Source organism: Mus musculus, chromosome 14 (assembly GCF_000001635.26).
Source record: "Mus musculus strain C57BL/6J chromosome 14, GRCm38.p6 C57BL/6J".
NCBI lineage: Eukaryota > Metazoa > Chordata > Mammalia > Rodentia > Muridae > Mus > Mus musculus.
The window spans coordinates 47,093,487-47,117,315 of NC_000080.6; the positions used below are offsets into that span (position 1 = coordinate 47,093,487).

The 23,829-nt window shown below is 47.0% G+C and overlaps 1 protein-coding gene and 1 long non-coding RNA gene across 9 annotated transcripts in view; one reads left to right on the forward strand and one right to left on the reverse strand.

Moving 5' to 3' along the window:
* The window catches only part of Samd4 (sterile alpha motif domain containing 4), a 222,853-nt gene extending 210,522 nt beyond the window's left edge, over positions 1-12,331 (forward strand). For 4 of the 8 annotated variants that reach the window (NM_001037221.2, NM_028966.3, NM_001163433.1 and 1 more), the window contains 2 exons: positions 2,605-2,688; positions 7,945-12,331. In NM_001037221.2, the coding sequence (NP_001032298.1) occupies positions 2,605-2,688; positions 7,945-7,973 (113 nt within the window). In that variant the 3' untranslated portion in view covers positions 7,974-12,331. The remainder of the gene's footprint in view (positions 1-2,604; positions 2,689-7,944) is intronic. The other 4 variants (XM_030248082.1, XM_006519627.3, XM_006519628.2 and 1 more) reach the window with 1 other exon arrangement.
* Gm10371 (predicted gene 10371) lies at positions 4,193-22,675 on the reverse strand. Its single transcript, NR_126579.1, has 4 exons — positions 22,620-22,675; positions 21,733-21,984; positions 19,150-19,276; positions 4,193-5,168 (listed from the first exon to the last, which is right to left on the reverse strand). It is a non-coding gene; the product is annotated as a predicted gene 10371 (long non-coding RNA).
* Between the last annotated feature and the right edge of the window lie 1,154 nt (positions 22,676-23,829).

The window sequence follows — 23,829 nt, forward strand, 5'->3', positions numbered from 1 at the left end:
AGGGACGGGAGCGTGTCAGAGCGAAGAGTGGAGACAGATTCGGGCAAACCAACTTCCCACCTAAATGAGCAGCCTCGGCGATGCTTGGAGACTTTGGAGCTGAGAGGCCTGTGTTTCTCAGCCTCCTTCCTGGAAACACGCAATCCCGGGCTTGGAAAATGGCATGTTGCTGCGTGTTGGCAAGAGCTCCTGCAGCTGAGACTCCTCTCTCCTCTTTATTTATCCAAATCTCTCCACAGTGTTTGTTTAAAGGGGAGCGCTAGAGAGTAAACGCACTCTCCCAGTGAGCATATGGCTGAGTATAATTGCTGAAGTTTGTTTTTTTTTCCTCCCCTTCCGTATTTGCTAACTAGCTATATATAAAATTCTGTTTCTATTTTATGAGTTTCACACCCCAAAGGCTGCTAATTTTTGCGTGCATATGATTTTCACATGAATGGATGAAAATACAAAAATAAGCTTCCCCTGGGATGGTTTAATTGCCCCAGCCTTTCCCTTAGCAGCAGCCCCTTGGTGGGCTCAGGGGAAACTCCTCCCATCTGTTCTGGCTCCCATGGTCCCTGGAAGCCTCAGAGGTGTCCACCCTCTCAGGAGCTGGCCCAGGTGTCTTCCAAACCTCACGGATGCCTCAGCTTGCCACAGAAAGGCCACTGTCTGCTGCTTGGTGCCTTTCATATTGACCAGTTCTGCAAGCCCTTCTCTGAGAACTTGAAAGGATGGAAATGGCACCTGCCTCCCTACCAGCCGACTGGGGAGAGCACAATTTTCAAGAGAAGAGCTTTTAAGAAAAAAAAAAAGTTTTTTTTTTAATGATCGTGTGTGCGTGTTTGTGTGTGGGCGTGCATGGCCTAGCATGAGCGTGGAGGTTAAAGGATCGCTTTCAGGGATCAAACTCAGAGTACAGCAAGCCTCTGTAATCGCTCAGCCATCTTGTCTACCTGAGAAAGGAGATGTTGATGGATACCTGATTAGATAAAACAAACATTCTGGTTTAGCCCTCGATGTCAACTTGTTTTCTCACTAACAACCACCCAGCACTTGTCCCCTCAACCGCGTGCCCTTTTTGAAAGGAGTGAAAGAGCAAACAGCCTACCCTTTCCGCACCATCCTTCCTCCCACCACCAGGTGGAAATAACTCCCAAGAGAGAAGGAACTGCTTCTCAAGGTCACATAGGGAAGTAGTGGCAGTGCTGGGGTCCCAGACACTGGAACACACCTGCAGGGCTTCGTTCTGCCTCTGTCCGTTGGATGTGGTTGAAGAGAGCGCTAGATTTAGAGAGCCTGATTCTAGACAATCAATCCACCACCGCTCTCTACTAGATGCTTAGGGGCATCCCAAGGTCCCACAGGAGGGAGGGATGAAGTGGAATTAACACCGAGTCCCAGCCAGAAAGAGAGGGCCCCGGAGCTGCCTTCCATGGGGGAGAGAAAGCAGTAGTCCCTGAAGATAGAGGACACCCAGAAGCTCGAGGGTCATGCCTTGTCTATGGCTGTATGGAGAGAAGGTCTTAGCTCCTCTAGTCGATGTGCTTGGAGACTTGAAAATGATGAACAGTCGTGGCAGGCAGGAAGACATGGGTCTTCTCCTAGCCCTATGTCTCCTACCTAGTTTTGATTAACTACCAGTATTCTTGAGCCCCACTGGGGACTGAGTTTGTTGGGCAGTAAAGGAGCTGGCATAGCAGAATCATTAACATAGTCCCTCACTCAAAAGGGGAATGTGCTGGGTTGGGAGTATGTTACCTGCCCCTCACGATAAAGCAGAATTTCACAGGCTGGGTGCCAGACTCAGTGACTATTGCGAAGCCACACCCCAAGGACACAAGCCCTAATCTAGGAGGGGCAGATGCATGAAGCATCCCCTAGACTCCATGACCACTGAATGCATATAAAACAAAACAAAAACAAAAACAAACATAAATTTGGGGACTGGAGAGAGCTCAATGATTAAGAGCACTGGCTGCTCTTCGAGAGGACCTAGCACCCATGTGGCAGCTTACAGTTGTCTGTAACCCCATTTCAAGAGGATCTGACAGATGCATGCAGGAAAACAAAACAAAACAAATACACAAACAAAAACAATGCACATAAAAAAAATAAATGTAAAGAGGAGGAGGAAGAAGGGAGGAAGAAGAAGGAGGAGGAAGAGGAGGGGTAATTACGGAGTCAGGGAAAGACTAAGCCAGGGCAACACTTGCAGGCTGACACTGAGGCAGGGAGAACAGCCGTGCAAAGGTTCTGGGAAGAAGAGGGTTTGCAATGGAGCAGGGGAAGAGGGGGTGTTATGAGAACAGGGCTGTAAGGAGACCTTGCAGACCATTGCTAGGGTTGGCACTTAATTTTGCAGGAAAGCCATCACAGGGTCCGAGCAAGAGTGGGGCCCATGACTGGGACTGGCTATTTTGTCATGAGTTTGCTTCCAGCTGCCTATGTCTACAATGGGCTCCTAGTATGACAGACCTCACCATGCTGGTTCTGCAGGTCCCCTTGAGCTCTCCTAAGTAGAGGCACACTAGACACTGATCCTCGAACCAGGTGACATCATGGATACTTTCTGCTTGTCTTGTTTGTCCCTGTCATCAATGTACCCTTTTCTTCCTACAGAATTTCAGCTTCCTGTGACTGAACCTGACATCAACAATAGGCTGGAGTCCTTGTGCCTCAGTATGACGGAGCATGCCCTGGGAGGTCAGTATGTCCTCCCCACACACCTGGGCCAGCTTGGGAGAATGGGAAGGAAGTAAGGTGGCCTGACAAGACAGGAAGAGAGCAGCTGTGAGATGCCATGGGTCCCTTATCTGCAATCTCTATGCTCTGTTCCTTTTCTGGAAGATGAGTCAGGGAACTGGAGGCCAGAGAGACCAACACCATCCCCCAAGCCCTAGAAGTTCCATCCCCCAGTACACACTGGAACTCCACAGCAATGGCCCCAGCCAAATGCAGGAGCTGAAGGCTCAGACACACACAAGGCATGGCTTCCAATGGGAACATCCCCCAAGGCATTGGATATGTTCCCTCTCGGCACTGGATCCACCAGTCTGGGCCAAGCATATCCCAACATGCTCTAAAAATAGAATTTTTGAAACAAAGATCCCTGCTTGTTTTTCAAGCTCCCTGTCACAAATGGCTTGCGTGACGCTGGAGCCCCAAGCTATCTGGATTGTCCTTTGCCATGTGACAGGCACAGGCTGCACACACTCACATTCCCGAATTAGAGCCAGGAACATGCTTCCTAAGGCAGATGCCCCTGATCGCATCAGTCTGACCTGCAATCCCTGTGTGCCTGCCCTGGGGGCTTCAGTGCCCTCCTGGGCCCAAGCTCAGGGGTCTCTTCCTCGCCCTGCACATTTATGGGGAATTGGCAGGAGCAGAAGAATTGAGATGTCTACCCTCCCAGCCACCCATTTCTGTCCTCCTCTTCCTTGTGAGAGCCTCTGGCTCACAGAGAGGCTTTCACAAGGCTGCCATGAGCCTTTCCAACATCCCTCTGCCCCAGAGATGGGCCATCTGAGATCGGAGCCATTGCCACACCTAGGGCCCAGCTGAGCATCCTCTGGCAGCAGTGGATAGAGAGGTTGATGTCACCTACTGCTGCTGAAAGTTTTGCCTCCATGACCTTTTTGACTTTTAGATGTTTAATCTCTGTATGCTAAGGATTGTTGTGAAATACAGGCTTCCTGAAACCAACCAGTAAACAAATGGTCTGCATGGAACAGAGAAGGATTGGAGCTCCCCCGGCTGACTTAACTGTCAGGAGGGAGCTCAAGGGCCCTAGGGCTATCATGACCCTACAAGGGCAAACAGAAAAGCTCCAGGGAGCCCTATCTGCAAGCGACTGTTCCATCTGTCCAGTCACACTGATCCTTGTTGTTTCGCAGTGCCTCTGGGAGCTGCCACAGCTCCTCTTCCTTATTGCGTAAATGATGGGGGGGGGCACCCAAATAAGAACCAGCAGACTATGGTATAGCCATTCAGTGGTAGAAGTGCCCGTAAAACACACCAGTAAGAAAACCACAGCCCAGAGTGCTGCTGCCCCTCAGCCCAGGCTGCCTGGGGAGCCTGCTGCCTCCCACTGCCTCTGAGAGTCAGCAAGGGAAACTGACCTTCCCCTGCAGGGCCTGATGGACCTCAGAGAACTGGCATTTTGGAAGCTCTTATCAAATGGTTAAGTACTGCCATTATCGTCATTATCGGAAATGCCAAACACTCTTTATTCGAGGGAAGTTTTCATTGAACGGACTTTTTTTTTTTTTTTTTTTTTTTAAAGAAGGTTCTGTTTTCACAGAATACCTCTTGGAACTGATGAGTTTGTGCTAATGTTCTCATCTGGTTAATCTTCTAAGCCTTTTTATTGCTGTGGTTCACACACACACACACACACACACACACACACACACACACACACACACACCAAATAATCCCCTTTTATGGGCAGCCTCCTCCTAAGCCCTTTCAGGGGCAGAGGATGCAAATCAAGTAGAAAGTGCAGGAGCACTGTGGTCTCCAGCTATGGCAGTGTCTCTGTGGACCAGCCCTTTCCAGGTTCCAGGGAAGATGACATTGTTGGGGACATCATGCAGACAAGTTAAGTCATTTTATAGGAAGACAAACGGCACAGTAGGGGCTGGAGAAACAGCCTAGTGGGCAGGTGCTTGCCACACAAACATGGGGACCTGAGTTCAAATTGCCAGAGCCCATGTAAAAAGCCACGTACTGTAGCGCGTGCCGGTAATCCCAGCGCTAGGAGAGTGGACACAGGCAGATCCCTAGAGTTATCAGGGCACCCCATCTAGCCATATAAGCGAGCTCCAGGTTCAGGAGACCGTCTCAAAAGATAAAATGGAGAATAATAACTAAGGAAGACACCTGATGCCAACCTCTGGCCTCTACTCGCACAGACGCTCGCATGTGCACAGTGTACACATACAGGCGCAAATAAGAACTATAAAATGAATGAAGGATAAAAGCTCCTGTGATGTGACTCAGGGATGCAGGGGGAAGGCACCGCATCATCTTTATCCCAGATGACCGTCCACCGTGGTCCACAGTGCCAACTTGGAGATGCTTCTGATGTCTGCTCTTCTCTGTTTCCTTGGTAACTGCTGTCCTCGCTTGTCGAAGCCCCTTTTCTCTTGGCCTTCCTTTCCTCTCTTCTTTCCCTGAGGCCCCTGCAATGAAACGCAAAAGCACACCCAGGTAGAGGGCTGTGAATCTTTCTTCAGGCTCTCTGGGTTTTGCCTATGGTGTGTGGCCTGAGGTTTTGGGAAAAGATCTTCCAAGCCCCTTATAGAAGGGCTCCAGGAGCTGCAGTGGGAAGCTCCACTGTTAGAGTCCGAGGCGTGTACTAAGAGAAAAGTACACAGCCCTTCCTCAGGGGTTCTGAAGTTCACACTCCCCCTCCTCTTCTGTCTCCCCTTCTCCACTCACCCCTTCCCTAAGCCTTACCATCCCTCTGTCACAGATGCAGGGAGGCTATGCAAATTATTTTCTCAAGGCGCTAGGATGGCATTTATTGCAAGTGGTAACTGTGAAACCTATGGTGCTCGCCTGTGCGTGGCACCCCCTGAAGTTGCCAGTGTACAGCTTTCACGACTGCAAATAGTAAGCCTGGCTTTCCTCGGAAGACATATCACATGGTTGGAATTCAAGCCTTGGACTTAAGCTAGTTGAGACTTTCACACTCCTGGCTCCTCACTTTCACAACTCTGAAGGTTTAGCATTAAGGTGTGGGCCAGAGAGCTAAGCAGGAGTGGGCCCCACCTCTAGAGATGTCTCAGACATCCCCACAGCAGAGGGACCTCGACACACACTCCTTCTCTCCGAAGACTGTTGAGCCCCACGCACAGGCTCAGGATGACACCACAGGAAGTCATACCTGTAGGCTAGCAGATGCTTCAGCATCCCAAACTGGCAGGGACCACTGGTTCCCTTCTGCGAAATCCCTCCCTAAGTCGTCATAACTTGTACACATATGCTTGTCCATTCTTAGATGTGTATACAGAGAAAGAGCGCAGAGATAAAATTTGGAAAATCTAAATAAAATAAAATAAAAGGACTATATCAAAGTCAGTGTCTTCACTGTAACGTCCTGTTAGACCTTTGCAAATTGTTACCAGTTTAGGACCCGACAAGGTACATATGTGATCTTGCTAGATCTTTTTTTTTTTTTTACAAATGCATGTGAACCTATAATTACCTCAATGAAAATTTCAATTAAAAAGTGTGTCTCTTCCAAGTCCCACCTAGCAGAATTTTCAATATGACCCTTGAGCGTGAAGGCCAGGACATCCCTGTAGTGGGCTCACTGACTTGCCATGTCACCTAGGTCCTCAGCTTTCCCTGGAATGCCCAGGCACTCCTATCTTCTCCTTGAGTCTTGTATTGTGACTAGAGATGCTCCCTCCACTGGACCTAGCAGGCCATGGTGGGAACTGGGCTGGCCATGCTGGCTGGCCTCTAGAGCTTGGCAAAGCCAAAGACGGCCTCTGTAATTAGCTCATCACCCCCCTCCTCCGGCAGTTACTGAGCACACCATCTCTTCTACCTGCGATGACCGATCCGTGCCTCTCTCTGCCTATGTTGTGAAGCCCCATCAGTGGCAACATGCACTGGCGTGGGTACCTCTTCACTGCCCTCTTGCCTCTCGTCAGACCATCTGACGCTTGCCAGGGGAGGCCATCAAAAGTGATATAGCGTGGTTCTGCTGTGTTTAGGTCCCCAGTACCCACCATCTAAGGTCCTTTGATGGTTGGGGATACTGCTAGGAACTATGTAGAACCCTTGTGGAAACAGGCAGCAGAGGATCACTGAGCGGTCATCAGCAACTCTGTCTCACTCATAGCTTCCTGTCTCTGAAGCACATGTCCCTCCCCACAGACACACCCTTTGCAGCCTGACCAATTCTCTAACATTTCAAAGAGCCATGGGTAATTAAATTACCCTTCTGCCACCTGAAGCTTCAACGCCTGATACGCACAACATCTGCCTTTGCTTTCCCTGCCTTTACCCCTGTTCTTGCAGCAGAGAGTTTGGATCAGCTGTCTCCATCCCTCTGGCTGCACAGTGTGGGCAGGAACAGGTCTTTGGCCTTTCATCAAGGACTTGCAGTAAGAGAGAAATAATTCCAAAGAAACAGGTGTGAATGCCACAGTTCCATTTGCTTTTCTATGAGACCCCTTCTCTGTCTTTCCAGGCCTGCGCCTGCCTCTCATCCTACACCCTAGGGTCTACTGCCTGTCTCTCCATTTGATAATCTGTCATTCCACCTCTCTTGTCCCTTCCCATCTTCCCATCATCCCCTCCTGAATCTTCCTTGCTTAGCATCCAACCAGCTCCATCGACAAGCCGTTTTGTGTCTTTATGAAACCACCCTTGACTTCCAAGGCCGAGTTATACATTCCTCCCTCCCTGTTCATTCTTTCTTGGGACACACTGGTTAGAGCCACCATCACTCCAGGCATCATTGTTGACTTATGTGTCTGTAATGTAAATTCTAAAATGTGACTATTTGGGAGATTAGAGCAGTTGCATCTTGGTTCCTGGGCTTAATATGGCTCCTGTTAAAAAACAAAAACAAAAACAAAAAACCAACCTCTCCAGATGTTAGATGGGTGATAATGTCAGTGAGTGTGTGGGTGTGTGTGTGTGGGTGGGTGGGTGGGTGGGTAGATAGGAAAATGAGTGGATGGATGGGTAGGTAGGGTAGGTGAATGGGTGGGTGTGTAGGTGGCTGAGTGGATGGATGAGTGGTGGCTAGGTGGGTGGCTAGGTGGGTGAATGGTAGGTGGGTGGATGAATAAGTGAATGGACAGGTAGGTGGGCATGCAAGTGAGTTAGCAAATAAAGCCTTCATCTTAGAGACCAGTATGTTGAAAGTGCTGGCCATGCTGGTAGACAGCTAGCCCAGAGTGGTTTTGCTCAGTAGTCCTCTGGTTTCCTCCACAGACGGGGTTGACCGGACCTCCACAATCTAGAAACTGAAGATGACAGTGACCGCGCTGGCCGTGAAATGGACTGCTGCGGGCCCAGTGTCAGCCATCTTCAGGGTTGCAGAGACTCTTCCAAGACACTTTGCAGCCTTTTTCCCCTGGTCCCTCGCCCATTTTGATTTTGTGAGAGCGTAGGTCATCCTTGTAAACATATCAGTAGACCTGGGGTTGGTTATGTTGTCATTTGTTTCTGTCAGGGGATGGGACGGTATGCAGGGTGGGGAGGGGACTCTCGGGGGAATGTGGGGCTGGGAGGGGGTGGAGGGATGCTAGTAGCTTCCTGGATGGAAATGGAGTGGGGAAGAGTATTGCTAGGTGAGATATGCAAGAGACACACAGGAGGGAGGTAGAAGCCCTGCCCTGGGGAGCCTTCTCAGAACCCGGCTTCACAGTCAGGCTGCAGAAGACAGCGGACACAAGCAAGGAGAGCAAGATGGCAGCCAGCCTGTTTGTGGCTCCCCTGACCGGATTTCCCCGAGGCCCGGCTTGAAACAACCACAAGAGAGGGCTATATGGCACCAAGGGCAAGAGGAAGAAATTCCCTCCAGCAAACTTTCAGATAAACTTTGATTTGTGTATTGTTTACATAAGAATTTTAAAGGGTACATAATGTGTAGAGTGTGGATAGAACTTCTCTTCATACTATGGTTTTTTTTGTAAAAGACTGATTATTGTTATGGATTCATTCTGTCTCATCTATTTTTATAATAGCAGCAGGGTTGTCTTTTAAAAAAAAAAAAAAAACGGCTGCCAAGCTCTGCTTCTTGGGAAGGTGATTACAGTCAAGTAGGCCTCAAGTTACCGTCTTCGACCATGAGGTGGGAGGAGTGTGTGGATGGGTTTGAAGGATAAGGATGTGGCTGAGATGAACAGAGTACTAGGTGTGGACACCAGGATGATGGCGCTGTGTGATCAGTTCTGGATTTGCTCGTAGGCTATCTAGAGATGATAAACTCTGCAACCTCTTTCTGGGCTGGATTTGCATCCCACGCAAGACCTGTTTTTTGCTTCCCACCCTCCCCACAGGCTCCATCCTACCAGCCCCGGTCTCCCTCCACAGACACACACGTGGATAACAGTCCCTCTAGAGAAGGAAAGACAGGGGTTGATGGTTTTCTTTTGCATGAAGCCTGACACTGAAACATCTGTGATGGAGACTTTGCAGGAGCCTAGGCCTGGGAGTCTTATCTCTTCTCACTCCATCTCTGCCAAAGGAGAATGGCCCAGCAGTAGTGTCACAGAGAGAATGCAGAGATGCAATAGGTCCCCGTGGTCCAGCTCCACCATGGGAGGAAGAGGGGACAATGGAAACAGAAGCAGGAAAGGTTAAGTTCCTGAGAGAAGTGGTTGCTCTCTCTATGCATGTGAGTCAGAGATTTGCTGTGTTGTGGGATGGTTTATCCAACCACGCACAGAAAAGAGAAAACCCTCACACGTACATTACACAGTTCGAGATTAACTGTAACACCGTGTGGGAATAGATCTATTTCTTAAGGGCAACAAAGAATAGTTCAGAATTTAATGCAATGGAGGATATCAGAGGGAATCCAAAAGAAATTATGTGCCACACTGGAGAATTAGCTGCGTAAATGTGACAGTATGAGTGAGTAGCCGGAGGCATGATCTAGAACATAATATAAGGCCTGTCTAGTAAATGGGTAAGACAGATTCCTCTTTAAAAAAAAAAAAAAAAGTGACATTTAAAACCAGACCATGCAAATGACCTTGCCTATGGTTATTTTTTTTTTCAAGTTAATGAAGTGCACACAGATTCTAAAGGCCTTAATAAAAATCCACACAACTGTGTTTGCCTGTCAAGATTACAGGTGGACAACCGAGCCGAGCCTTGGATGCTACAACAGAGATTTCGAAGTCCTTTTACAGTGCAGGGCCAAGGACACCTTAAGAAGGTTGAGCTTTTAGTGATCATGGACGACTTGGATCATCACCCCAATCAGCACTTTATAACAACACCAGAAACAAAAGATGCAGGACACTCCTTGGGTGACCCAGTCTTGAAGATGCAAATTCACGTGCAGAAAGAGGCAGCATGTTTAATTTTTATATGTAGATAGATAGACTTTTTTTTTTTAACCAAGTGCCATTAACATTCATCCCTCGTGTCCCTTTCCAAGCTCAGTGTTGGGGAAGGAGCTGGGATGGAGGATCCCATGTCAGGCAGAACAGGTTAAAATGTCGAAGGCCAAAGGGAAGGCCAGAGGGTCTGAGGAAGTGTTTGGAGGATGCTGGAAAGGTTAACAGAGAGGAACAATAGGACTCCTCATCCTGTAGGAAAGAGAAGGTGTTTAAGTCCGCTACACGCAACGCACGTACCCATAAGGTCATGGGATATTCAGAAACCAGTTTGTGAACACAATCACACGAGTGCGAATCTTTTAAGAGGAAGAAGACCATAGAGTATATTTGCAAATCTGAATTTCTATTTATTCCTTCATTGAATATAGAAGCAATGGTTATCTGATTATTAGAGATATTATTTTGGATATGTCACTTATTAACTCGCTATGGCTGGTACCCATGATAAAGTCTGTTATTAGTAACAACAGAATTCTTTTTTTAAAAAAAAAAAGAAAAAAAGAAAAGCTTATTTTTCATTGACTGTATAGATTTATCTACTTAGTTGTGGTTTGCTATGTTAGTGTTTTTATTTTTATTTTTTAAGTTGTGTTCTGATGATTTTTAAGAACCTCCCCCCCCCCACCTTGATTTGAGTCCTGTGTTGACTACAGGTATACAGCTCAATTTAAAAATCCTAAAGCAAAGAAATTTTATTTATAAAAAAAAATTTTAAAAAGAGTCGAGCAGTTGCATGCCTGAGGCTGTGAAGTCAGGCCTTGAGCAGTGAGCTGCAGTGCCTTTTTTTGTATTTACCCATTGACCACCCCGCCCCAACACAGCTGTTTTATATTAAATAGTAAAGGTTTGAAACTTTCCGAGTAAAGTCTATTTCACTGCATAGGTTCTCCCCATCTCCACCCCACCCCACCCCCGCCCCCACCCGCACCCCAGGCGCCCTGATTTAAGCAGCATGTCTGCACTGTCTGAGACACAATGCTGGTCTACAATATCATGGGGTGATGTTTTATTGGTGCTTTTTTGTTCATAGTGTTTTCTTACCAGAAAACAGTAGGAAGAAACACAAACTATACAAGACACAACACGACGCTGCTGATGGTTTGTTTTGTGTGTTCCCCACCCCCACCTGCTTTTTGAGTTTCACTTTCTTATTACACAAATCCAGCAAGCAAAGTAGTGGCCGGTGGGTCCCGCCTGCCTGCCTGCCTAGGGCTGCTATTTGCATCAAGCGCCCAGCCTGGGTTGAGCTGAAGGTCTCTTTCTGGTACCCAGGCCGGGAGCCAGCCGCAGCTGGGCCCCACCTCCCATTCTCCCGATGCGACACTGAGGGAAACCAGAGTTTCTTTTGAGGTGTCGCTGGCTGCCTTTTACAGAGTGGGAGTCTTCTCTGGGCCTTCCTTTCCTCTGTGCCTAGTAGCTAGCTAGCGCTGGTGCAAGGTTTGTAGATCTGTGCACCCCAGAGCTGGGATGAGGGCTGAGCGAGGGAGGGGAGGAAAGTGGATTCTGTTGGGCGCCCTTCCTCTCTAGCCTGAGTGGGGAGAACCCAGGGTGCTCAGGTGTGCCTATCATAAACAGAACCTGCAGAAGGATAAGTTGTACACAGAGCTGTGATGATATCTGTGTTGGCTTTGTTTTTCAGTTTGTTTTTCTTTTCTTTTTTTACAACTCATCAGAGATGTTTGCAAAGCGACTTTTTTTTTAATCCTTTATCTTGACTTAAAGGTAAATATGTATCCCTCTGGGAGGAGCAAAAAGAAAGCAGGAGTGTTAGTGATGGCAAACAGGAGACTTCCTCCCTTATTAATATATAACCCTCATGTATTTATGCCTAACGCAAGCTGACTTTCAAAGAGCTTCCTTTCGTTGCATGCCCTGTGCAGGCATCTGTATTGTACATGCATGCCTTTTGTCCTGGTTTCCTGTATAAAGTTAGTGAACAAAGAAATATTTTTGCCTAGTTCATGTTGCCAAGCAATGCATATTTTTTAAATTTGTCATACATGGAAAGAGCATGTTTGTTACATGTGAAAGCTCTACTGATGCAGATACACTAATGTTTGAACATGCTGTTCTTTGCAAGTGTACAGTTTTCAAATGTTGTTATCAGTGACAACACCCTTGTGGTCTAAACTTGCTACAATGTATTTATTATTCATTTCCTCCCACAGAAATAAGAATCATGGCTATATTTCATATGGTTATATTGAGAGTGAAGGGAAATGATTAATACAAGGTTTTGTAACACTGGTGTGTATGCGTGTGTCTTTTCACTCTCTCTCCTCTTTTTGTAAATATGATTAACTATTTAAAAAAAAATGTCTCTTAGAAATCAGCCCTCACTGAAGAACCAACATGAACTCCACCCACGTGACCATACCACGTGACCACACCATGTGACCACACCATGTGATGCCCACCATTAGCTGCCTACTCCTTTCTGAGACAGGTTGGGGAGAGGATGAGCAGAATGAACATGGTTTGATCTGTGCCCAGAATATCCAGTGAATGTTTTGTCCAAGGTAAATGCAAACTACTACATGGTCCATAACTTCCTCCCTCACTTGACTGCCTTTGGCACATCTTGCACCTTTATCATAGCATATAGAAACTGCCACCTTGGAATCTTGGGACTTCCCCTACATGTGGTTTGGACCCCATTCTAACACTTGTAACTCCAATATAATGACATATAATACATGGTAAGCTCTGAGTACTGGGTGGTTAAGAGTATGAGTGGAGAGGCAGACTTTAGATTGACATCTGGCTTCAGCATCCTCTAGCTATGTAATGAGGGCAACACTCTTAACCTCTTGACCTATGATGACTCGACCTTTATGTCTTTGGACCTCCAAGCCAAAGAGAAGTGAAGACAAAACATGAGACAGAGGCTATTCCCACCTGCAACCTTGCAACCACAGAGGTCTCTAAGATAGCCTCACTCGAGACGGGATCAATGAAGTCTTAGTGTTCAGTTGCTGTGAAAAGACACCACAACCACGGCAACTCTTACTAAAGAAAAACATTTAATTGGGGCTGGCTTATGGGTTCAGAGGTTTAGTCCATTACCATCATGGCAGGCAATCTGGCAGCACACAGAGCAGACATGGTGCTGGAGAGGCAGCTGAGAGTTCTACATCTGGATCTGCAGCAGGAAGAGTGACACTGGGCCTGGCTTGAGCTTCTGAAGCCTCAAAACCTACTTCAACAGGGCCACACCTCTGATAATGCCACTCCCTATAAGTCTATGGGGGGCATTTTCATTCAAACCACCACAAATGACCACACAGCAACTCCCCTTTCTTCGGGCTCAACAGTTTAAAACACATTTTTTTTTAAAAAAAATCTAAATTGGTGCTTGAAAGCATACAGAAATACCTCATACCCTAAGATTAAAAAAAATGAAATTCCTCATAAAGTTAAATCTTTATAACTCAAATGAGCAATAAGACAGACACACAAGAAAATATTGGACCTTGCTTTTAAATGTACAGAATGGGAAGAAACGAATATTAGAGACCAGGGCTCAGGGGAGCGGGTGGTTAGCACTGCCTGGAGTAGAGCTGGGCCAGCTGATCCTGGCAGCAAGGCTAGTGCTCTCTGGCTTTGTAAAGGGATGTTCAATCCTGGAAAAAGGGCCTACACAGTGGAAAGCTCCCAGGGCATCCCACAGCCCTTGCACCAAAGAGATGTAATTCCACTTATTAAAAAAGGAATTGGAGCAGGCAGTAATGGTGCAGGCCTTTAATCCTAGCACTTGGGAGACAGAGGCAGATGGATCCCTGAACTTCAAGGCCAGCCTGTTCTACATAGTGATTCCAGACCAGCTCTGACTATAGAGAGAAGCCAAAAAAGAGAACTGCCACATTTATACCATCATGATATAGAAGGGGTCACAGGTAGATTTAAGAATCTAAAAGGCCACAGGCAAGTTATCAACTCACAGTCATTGAACAATCCTGGGGGAAATCCACACTCTAGGAAAATGTCCTGACTCATCCCATTGGTCAGTCACCACGTCTATCACCCACAGAACAGTGTTTCCTACAGACAATTTGCATCCCACCACAGACCTGCAGAGAGTATTTCACAGATGTTACAGCTGCTGTCAACTTGACAGAATTCTGAATCATCTGGGAACCACCTCTGGGCACGCCTGTGAGAGGTGAGCTCTCCTGCACTGAGATGAGGTTTGCCCACTGTGGGTGGCACCATCCCTTAGCTGGGATCTTAGTCAGTATCCATAGACGGGGAACAGAGCAGCAACACTCATGTATCCTTTACTCTCTGTTCTGATTCTGTGACCAGCTGCCTGGAGCCATTGCCTCTCTAACTTCCCCATTATGATGAACTGCAACCTTCAAACTGTAAACTGAGATTAGCTCTTTCTCCCTTAAGTTGCTTTTATTGGAGTATGTTTATCACAACAATGGGAAGAGAATCTAAGACATAAGACAACAGACTTGTACAAGCATCTCTGCTCTCTATAATTTCTGTTCACATATCTTGACACTTGAGCCCACACCTTCCTTCCTTGAGGGTTTTTTTCTCTGAGCCCTTAGCAGTAGCTCTGGAATGCCCTAACCCATTCTCCAAACTCCACTTGTGGTTACTGGTTGGCTTTTCCCATTTAACAGAATTCCAACTCTTGTCAGGTACAATAAAAATTAAACTCACACTGGCACCCTGCCGCATTTTATGAGATCAAGCAGACAAAATTAATCTATCCAATTTCTGCACAGCTACTGTGTTCTACTTTGCTAGTCTCTGAGGACAATCAACCGGAAGAGATAGATGGTAGGGTTTTGGTTCTAATATACCACTAAGCCAGACCAACAACACCCCCAGAACAGAAGTCACTCATGGATCTCAGAGATATCTAGAAATTGGCCCAAGAATGAAGACCAGTTAGACCATGAGTCATGTCTCAGAGCTGCAAACAAAACAGGTGGGAATGTAGGGGCGACAGGTGAGAACAGGGAATGGGTGTATGGGCCACAAGTGGGAATAGGAAGTGAGTGTATGGGTGATAGGTGGGAATAGGAAGCAGGCGTATGGGCATGTCACTTCTGAAACAGAAGTCTTTGGAACAGTCTGTTATTATAGCAGTGTTCCTAAGCCACCCTCCAAACTACTCTACTTCCTCATCCTTGGCTCCTGGCCTTCGTGGATTGAGAATGGAGGGTGGCTCGTGTGTGTGTGTGTGTGTGTGTGTGTGTGTGTGTGTGTGTGTGTGTGTGTGTGTGTGTGTATGTACAGTGTGTGTGTCTGTGAGTGGGGACTCTGTGCGTGTGCATGTGTGTGTGTGTGTGTCTGTATGTTTGTGTGTCTGTGGGTGGGGACTGTGTGTGTGTCTGGTGGGGGACTGTGTGTGTGACTGTGTGTCTGTTGCAGCAGGAAATTTAGACTAAGAAAACTGGGAGATAAAGATGACATCACTGTGGCTGAGGGCTCTACTGGAACAAATGATTGTGTCCTCCACGCTCTAGCCTGTCCAGTCCTTCTCTTGGGCCAGCCTTGTCCAAGTGGCTTCTGTCCACAAACACTGACTCTTCTATGTCTTCAACTATGGAATATTTTAAGCTCTTAAGTGGCTCCTACTTCAACTTTTAAAAACAGCCAGGAAGAATTTTTAGAAACTTTATAAAGCTTGAACTTTATACATAAAAAGATGTCCCTGGACCTGCAGGAACAATCAGTGGGGACCCAGGGCAGGAGAGAGAGAGAGAGAGTGGGAGGGACAAGAGACATGAAGAATGAGAGCAAGTCAATCATACTGATCAAGCTCTGAAAACTTTATTCAGGAGTGGCAATGTAAGCATAAGCAAGAGGAGGCTCCAAGGGAGAGGGGAAGAGCCCGGGGGCTCTCTGAAGCTCAGGTGGCAATCTTCAGCTCCTGGAACCAACGGTCACAGTGTTCTCTTTTCCCATAAACACTATTACTTATTACTGTTATGACCACGAATGTTCTCTCAGGATTGTTTATGTAAGCTAGAAAATATCCACAAGGCCATGGCTGTTTCTATTTCACTCAGAGAGCATGTTCTTTATATTGCATTTTTAATTTTTAATTTTTTTTGTTTTTGGCTTTTGGTTTGTTAAGTATGATGCAGGAAAAACAAAATGATACTTGGTCTCTCAGCAGACTTGGTGGGACTTCAAGCAAACAGCTAACAGTCCTGGAGGACCTACAGGCAAACATAATCAATACAAAGAGTTTTAACATCCCTTCTCTGAACCTCCCAAGCATCTCCTAACATTGACCTGTGAGTCCTTGACTTGCAAGATGGAGTGTATCTACACGTGTGGCTGAGAGAACACAGACATGTATTACAGATGATCCCATGTCCGTTACTAAATACATCAAGCCAATCTCCGAATGAAGAGCAGAGAGCCAACAGCCTTCTTTCGCCCCTATTCTCTGAGGCTCGGACAGCACCGTCTCCTAACAACAACCCTGCCTAGTTCTGCCTAGATCCAGAATCTGAGCACTTATATATGTCCTTAATATGTCCTTATATTGTCTCCAGCAGAAGGTGTAGCCCAGATTAAAGGTGTGTTCCTTAAACTCGGAGATTCAATCTTCTGGAATCCATAGCCACTATGCCTCAAGATCTCCATACCAAGATCCAGATAAGGATCTCCAAACCTCCAGATAAGGGTCACTGGTGAGCCTTCCAATTCTGGATTGTAGTTCATTCCAAATATAGTCAAGTTGACAACCAGGAATAGCCACTACAATCCACCCCTTGTCAACTTGACACAAATAATATCTCATGTTCACATGAAACAATAACAAGGTTGTGAATACGCCTAACATGATATAACTATCCCTCGTACAATCGCAAACGCATTTGTAAATTTACAATGGGGCATTCATATTACTTTATAATCCTCGTTTCTGCAACTGGTTACGTGGCTTTAATTGGTATTTATAACTACCTTCCTCTACTACCCATTCTGTATTTCCTTCACCTTCAGCCAGCACCTCAGCAGGTCTTGGCTCTTTTCCTGGAGGATTTTACCTGCAGCTCAGTCCAGTCTATCCAGGTTTGCCTCTAGGGTGTTCATGTTCACCCTGCTCTTCAAAACCCCGAGATTTCAGGATTCAGCATTAGGTCCAGGCTTTGACGTCTCCCCTGTATGTGTGACATCCTGAGATTAGGATGCCAACCAGAGAGCATCAGCACCAAGGTTCTCTGGGGCTCACTGGGGAAGTTCAGAGTTACGGTGAGCTCGACACACAGGACAAAACCTGAGTTGCTCAGAACATCCCCACTCCCCGGGTGCCTTCAGCCTCAGCTTAAGTCATATGAGCCTAGGAAGCAGTCTATCGTAGGGTAAAGCAAATGGGACCCAGCTGCTCCATAGTATGAAGTAATGGCCCTTACAGCCCAGGTGGAACTGTAGATAGAGCTCTGCTCTGGTCTCTGGGGTCCCTGGAAAAGCCTCCTCATTCACCATTCCTTGCCCCTTGGAAGAAGCTTCCAAACACCCCAATGCTAGGAGCAGGCGCCACAGGACGAGCCTCCAGTCATCAGTGGCTCACAGAACCACCTATTTAAACAGATATCCGGGCACTGGGCTCTCTCAGAGGAGTGAAGGAAATCAGATGAAAGGGTTCCAAATCTGGATTTAGCATAAAAATGAAGGAAAGAGGTGCCCTAATTATTCCTCCTTAAACTCCTGGCAGTGCAATGTGGAGGGAGACTCCTCCCACCTGGGAAGGAGAGAAGAGAAAAATCCAGGCTTTGCATGTGAAGAGTAGAGCCAAAATCCGACCACATTTCACATAACACCTGATCCGTTAACCAGGTTAGCTGTCTCCGTCACTGCCCCTCAGCGTTAAACAGAAGCAAACGCCACCTTCTCACAGACAGGTACAACAGAAAAGCAAATGTAGCTAGCCTTCTGCCCTGGAACTCAGTGCAGAACCTCTGCCAGGAGCCAGAAAGCTAGGCAGAATTCCACAGAATCTGACTAGAGGCCAGAGACTATGCCATCTGGACCCGCCCAGACCCAGGTCCAGAAGGGGTTACCCTTCTTAGGCAGTCACTGAAAAACACCAAATGTGGATTTGTAACCAACTTGCGCCTGAGGGCTCTCTACTCGTGAAATACTGGCAAAGTAGCAACCAGAGACTTGTGACAAACGGATGCTTAAGGTTCCATCTGAAAATCAAACGGCAGAAGTGACCACAGGCTCTGAAGAAAGATAGGCGTCCTGCTTACAATTCCTGGAAGGCAAGCCACAGACAAGGGCAGATGCTGAAATCAGGAGTAAACAGAGCCCTTTGTTGTGCAGAGAACATCAAACACCAGCAAGCATCCCAATCGCCCAGAGAGAGACCTCTAATCCCTGCACTCAGGTGGCAGAGATGAGCTTGAAGGCAGCCTGGTCTAAATATTGATGCCTTTAAAAAAAAAAAAAGTAAAGATCCAGGGAGGAGGTCGAGATAGCTCAGGTTCTATTTCAGTTTCTGGTTTCCTGCACTTATATCAGGGAGCTCACAGCTACTTCCAGCTCCAAGAGATCCAACTTCTCTGGCCTCTATGGGCATCTACACTCATAAACACACATTCACACCCACATTCTAGCTCTCTTTGAATCAGACACCCTCTTCTGTGCACATACTGAATGCTCTTACACAGCCAAAACACACTGACACAGACCTGTAAATAAAGATAAATTAAAAAAAAAAAAAAGACAGATGCTGCCTATGAGAAACTCGCTTCACCTCTAGAGACGGCCACGTTGAAGTGGAGGTGGAGAAAAGACAGTCCTCGCAAATAGAATCTGAAAATGGCGGAAGTACCCCATTGGATCAGATAAATTAGACATTAAGTCCAAAGGATAAGAAGATACAACGAAGATCAGTAATTAGCAATGAATTGATTTGGCAAGAGGAAATACCACTATAAATGTATGTATGCCTAGTAACCTAATTTTAGACCTACATGTGTAAGAAATGCTAACATGCCTGAAGGAAGGAATAAGTAATATCCAAGTGACAGCACACTTTAGCATTGTAAGAGCCATGCGGACAGGAAAGGAATAGCAAACTTACACTGTATCCCAGACCAAACGGACGGCTCAGACATCTGCAGACTGTTCCATCCAAATCTATAGAATACATAGTCTTCCCACTGGAACACAGAACACTCTGTATGCCATGTCATATCCTCAAGGCAAACCTTAACACATTTTAAAAACTTGAAATTATGTTGTGTCCTGAAGTATCAAGAAGAAATTAAGAAGAAAATTTAAAATTTTTCATGAGAATGGAAACACATCACACCAAAGCCTACGGGATCCAGGAAAAGCAGCTCCCGGAGGAAGGCTTAGGGGAGAGGGTGATATTAGCTGAAGAGGAAGTACGGGACATGTGAGACTCGAAGAGGAAAAGAGTAGGAGATTCTCAAGGAGACAAGTGGAGCAAGGAGGGTGGGGGAGATGGGGAGGGAGAGCCACGGGAGCATGCTTCGTTCAAAAATGTAGTTACGCTGTGTGTCTGATACAGCATATGCTGATTATTTTAATTATAATAAAAAGAAGGGTGCTTGTAACAACAGTGCCTACACCAGAAGTAGCAGATTTCAAATGAGCACTCTATCATTCAGTTCCACGGAACTAGAAAAACAGGAATAACTCAAGAGAATACTAGGTGGCCATTGCAGTCTCACAAACAGTCTCACAGCCACTCAGCAACTTGCTAAAAATCCCAGACGCCTCAGAGCTCAGATCCAGGTGTGTCTGTCCCAAATTCTGCAGGAAGAGTCTATGACACGTCTGAGGCCCCGGGGACATCATAGGAACACTGGGTACAGAGATACTGTGGTGAGTCTCCCAGCCTCCCCTCCTCTCCCAGCCTCTCCAGCTGCCATTGCAGACAGAGACCCCAGAAACTCTGCAAGGTGCCTATCTCAGGGACATTTTGGTCAAACACAGTCCAAGGTGGTGGAGGAAGCCACATAGCTGTGGGTTCCACCTAGCTGACTCATTCAGATGTGACCCTCACTGATGCTTGGGCTCTGTCCCCAGGGAGTCTGGCTCAATTGTTCTGGATCATGACTGAGGCAGGTGGTTAGGCTTCCAGGTGACTCTGATAAGCAGTGAGTGTGAGAGCCAGGCACCCTTAAGAGCAGTGTTTCTCAGCCTGTATATCATATCCTGCGTACCAGATATCTATATTATGATTCATAACAGTAGCAAAATTACAGTTATGAAGTAGTAATGAAGTAATTTTATGGTGGTAGGGGGTCACCACAGCATGAGGAACTGTGTTAAGGTTGAGAAGCACCGCTTTAGCGGAAGGCACTTCTCGTTACTGAAGTGGTCTGTGAAAGGTGTCTGCAGCCTCGAGAGATGCAGGAGAAGAGGAACCATAGGTAGTTTTGTTTGAGAATAAAAAACAAGTCTGTGCCTCACACTACTCCAAGGCACCCTGCCTTCAGCCTCCCCCAGGCCAGGCAGAATAAACTGGACTTTCAGCACCACCACTTCTCAAGTTTATCTTTCTGCTGACTTGGGATGGAGCTTGCATTACCCGCCACAAGGACTCTGGTTTCTTTCTTTCCTTCTTTCTCCTTTTGTCTCTCTTTCTTTCTCTTTCTTTCTTTCTTTCTTTCTTTCTTTCTTTCTTTCTTTCTTTCTTTCTTTCTTTCTTTCTCTTTAAAAAAAAAGTTATTTACTATGTATGCAGTTTTCTGTCTACATATATGCCTACACGCCAGAAGAGGGCACCAGATCTCATTACAGATAGTTATGAGCCTCCATGTGGTTGCTGGGAATTGAGCTCAGGACCTCTGGAAGAGCAGTCAGTGCTCTTAACCTCTGAGCCATCTCTCCAGCCCAAGGACTCTGTCTTATAAAGTCCATAATCTTAATTAGCTTGGTGAGTTTGTTGCCTGCAATGCCCAGCACACGGTGCTTGGGTGAATTAGCTTGGTGAGTTTGTTGCCTGCAATGCCCAGCACATGGTGCTTGGGTGAATTAGCTTGGTGAGTTTGTTGCCTGCAATGCCCAGCACACGGTGCTTGGGTGATGCAGTAACTGGGATTCCCTGGCCCGAGTCTACGCATCTGACTTAAATTAGACTCCTCTCCATCAGCAAATGCTCCTAAAACATCGGTTCCTTAAAAGCACACCGGTTCGGCTCTTCTTGGGCAGTGAACCCTTCATGTGGCAACTGGGACCCAATTGGTCGTAGCTGTCATGAATGAGACAATTGCCATTTGCATGGCAGGGGAAGAAAGGCTTTTCTTCCACGAAAGCGCAGTGTGTTTCTGCTCACACTTCAACCACCAAAGCAACAGAAGGCCATAACAAGCACTAAGGGGTGTGGGAAGTACAGCCCCTCTTTGCCCAGAAAGGGACTTTGAGTGTCAGGGCGGCATGATACCTTCCTCTCAGAATGGCTCAAAGGGCTGGAGGGCCCAGCATCCTCGGCTGGCCAAGGCCCATCCCTGCTGTATGGACATTGTCCTATTAGAGAGAGAAACTGGATTGCTGCATCTCTGGAGGTCCTTGGGTCTGGAGGAGTGTACCGTGACATTGTTGGATGAGGTAAGAATCGACTCATCTGCCCCCTGCCATCGTATGACCAGAGTCTCAGAGTCAGGCCCCTGCTCACATTCACCCTCATCCTCACCTCCATAAGATCCCACCAGTCCCTGGGCACCAACTCCCTCCATGGCACCTCTCCAGCTGGCCGACAAGCTGTAGTTCACTCTGCTCAGATGCAGATAAGGGTCACGAACTGCCCGCAGGTGTGCACTCTGAAGCGACTTCTGCCTTCAGGGCCCTTTGAGCTGCTCCGACTCAGTCTGCTGTTCAAAGGCTGGTTCACTGGAGAGTCTGCAGGAAGCCGGCAAGCCTGAGCCTTTGAGAACTGCCTGCACAGCTACAGGGAAAGGAACAGCAGAGAGGGCAGAACGCTGGCTGCTGCTTCTCACAGCTCTCACCAGCTGTGGGGAGTGACACGGCCTCAGCACAGACACCACACACACACACACACACACACACACACACTCCTACTACACTATACATACCATACCACAGTATATACACACTACATACAGTATCACACCATATACCACTACACTATATATATATATATATATATATATGTGTGTGTGTGTGTGTGTGTGTGTGTGTGTGTGTGTATACAACAGCATAGCACAACACACACACATCTATTATACTATATATACCACACCACAGCACATACAGTATCACACCATATACCACTACACTACACATATACAGCAATATACAACATATTGCCATACCTCACACATACACAAATCATACCACACTACACACACATATTACATCATATCCCACTACACCACACATACGCAATATTATGCCATACAATACCAAAGACATATACAACATACATCAACCACCTAAAATACACACACATCATAACACAGCACACGAACAACATATCATACCACCTCTCTTCTCTCTCTCTCTCTCTCTCTCTCTCTCTCTCTCTCACACACACACACACACACACACACACACACACACACGGCTCCTCCAGGCCAGGTAGGCGGAGTTCCTCCCATCCTGCTCCTGTGACCCATGAGTAGCAAGGGGAAGGAGATAACACACTTGGCCTTAGCTTCTTAGCAGGCGAGGCTCCACCCTGTCTGGATGTGACCCACCCCACCCTGACTCACAGACACTATCAATGTGGTTCGCTTTGAACACTTCTGTTGAACATTAATCCTGGGCCTGCCTTGGCCTCTTCAGAAAAGCCCTGGAAACCAGATGGATGTTCTGCCTGCACTGGAATCTGGCCACTTCCTTCAGTGTAAAGGAGGGCTTCTTCTACCTATGTACCTCAAAGAAGAGCTTGTGTGTCTGCGTGACTTGGCTTTGAATCCCTTGTGTCCAACTTCCTTGTTCAGGACCCATCTCTACTGCCTGCTGCTGTGTATCTTTAAAAGGATAACTCAGCTTTTCTAGTGTCCTCATGTGTGAAGCAAGAGTACTGCACAGCCGGGTGGGTGTTCTGAGCTCCAGTACGCCGAGTTCCTAAAACGGCAACGATGCTGGATGTATTTCTGAATGTGAGTGACTTGTATCAGTGACACATTGATAGCCAGTGGCAGAAGACACAGCCCAGGGTCATTCCCAGCACCCCTGCTCATCTAAGGAGCACCCACAAAGGCCAGACATCCTGTGGACAGACCACATCTTCCCTCAGAATTCAAAACGGTTGCAGTTCCTGCTTGCAGGTTGGATCTGAAACCCAGAAGCCATGAACTAACTCCCTTGATAGTGTCACATTGGAACCGCTGAAAGGAAAGTGCTGTGGCCCCCATCATCGCCCTGTGTCTGCTAGAAATGGACACAACCTACTAGGCTATGAATGCCAGGAGACACGATCCTATGGAAGAGCATTTGAGATGGGTAAGCCTGGATTGTCTCAAGGAGTCCTTCCTTCTGCCTCTGGAGAAATACTTAAACAGGATCAGGAAGGTAAGATGAAGGAGGGAGAACAGGATCAGCTGCAGATGTCAGTCCAGAGCGTGACAGGGGAGACAAGGGGGTAAAGCTCTCTGCAGATGTGAGGTTAGGGTTCTTCAGCCTGATCACCCAGGGCAGAGAAAGCTGGGCAGCTTATGTGTTCCCGAGAGTCACTCTTCACCCTGCAGGGAGAAGCAAACTGACTTCACCTCACAACCCAGGCTTCTGCACAAGCTTGCACAGATACAAGTGCACCAACAGCAAC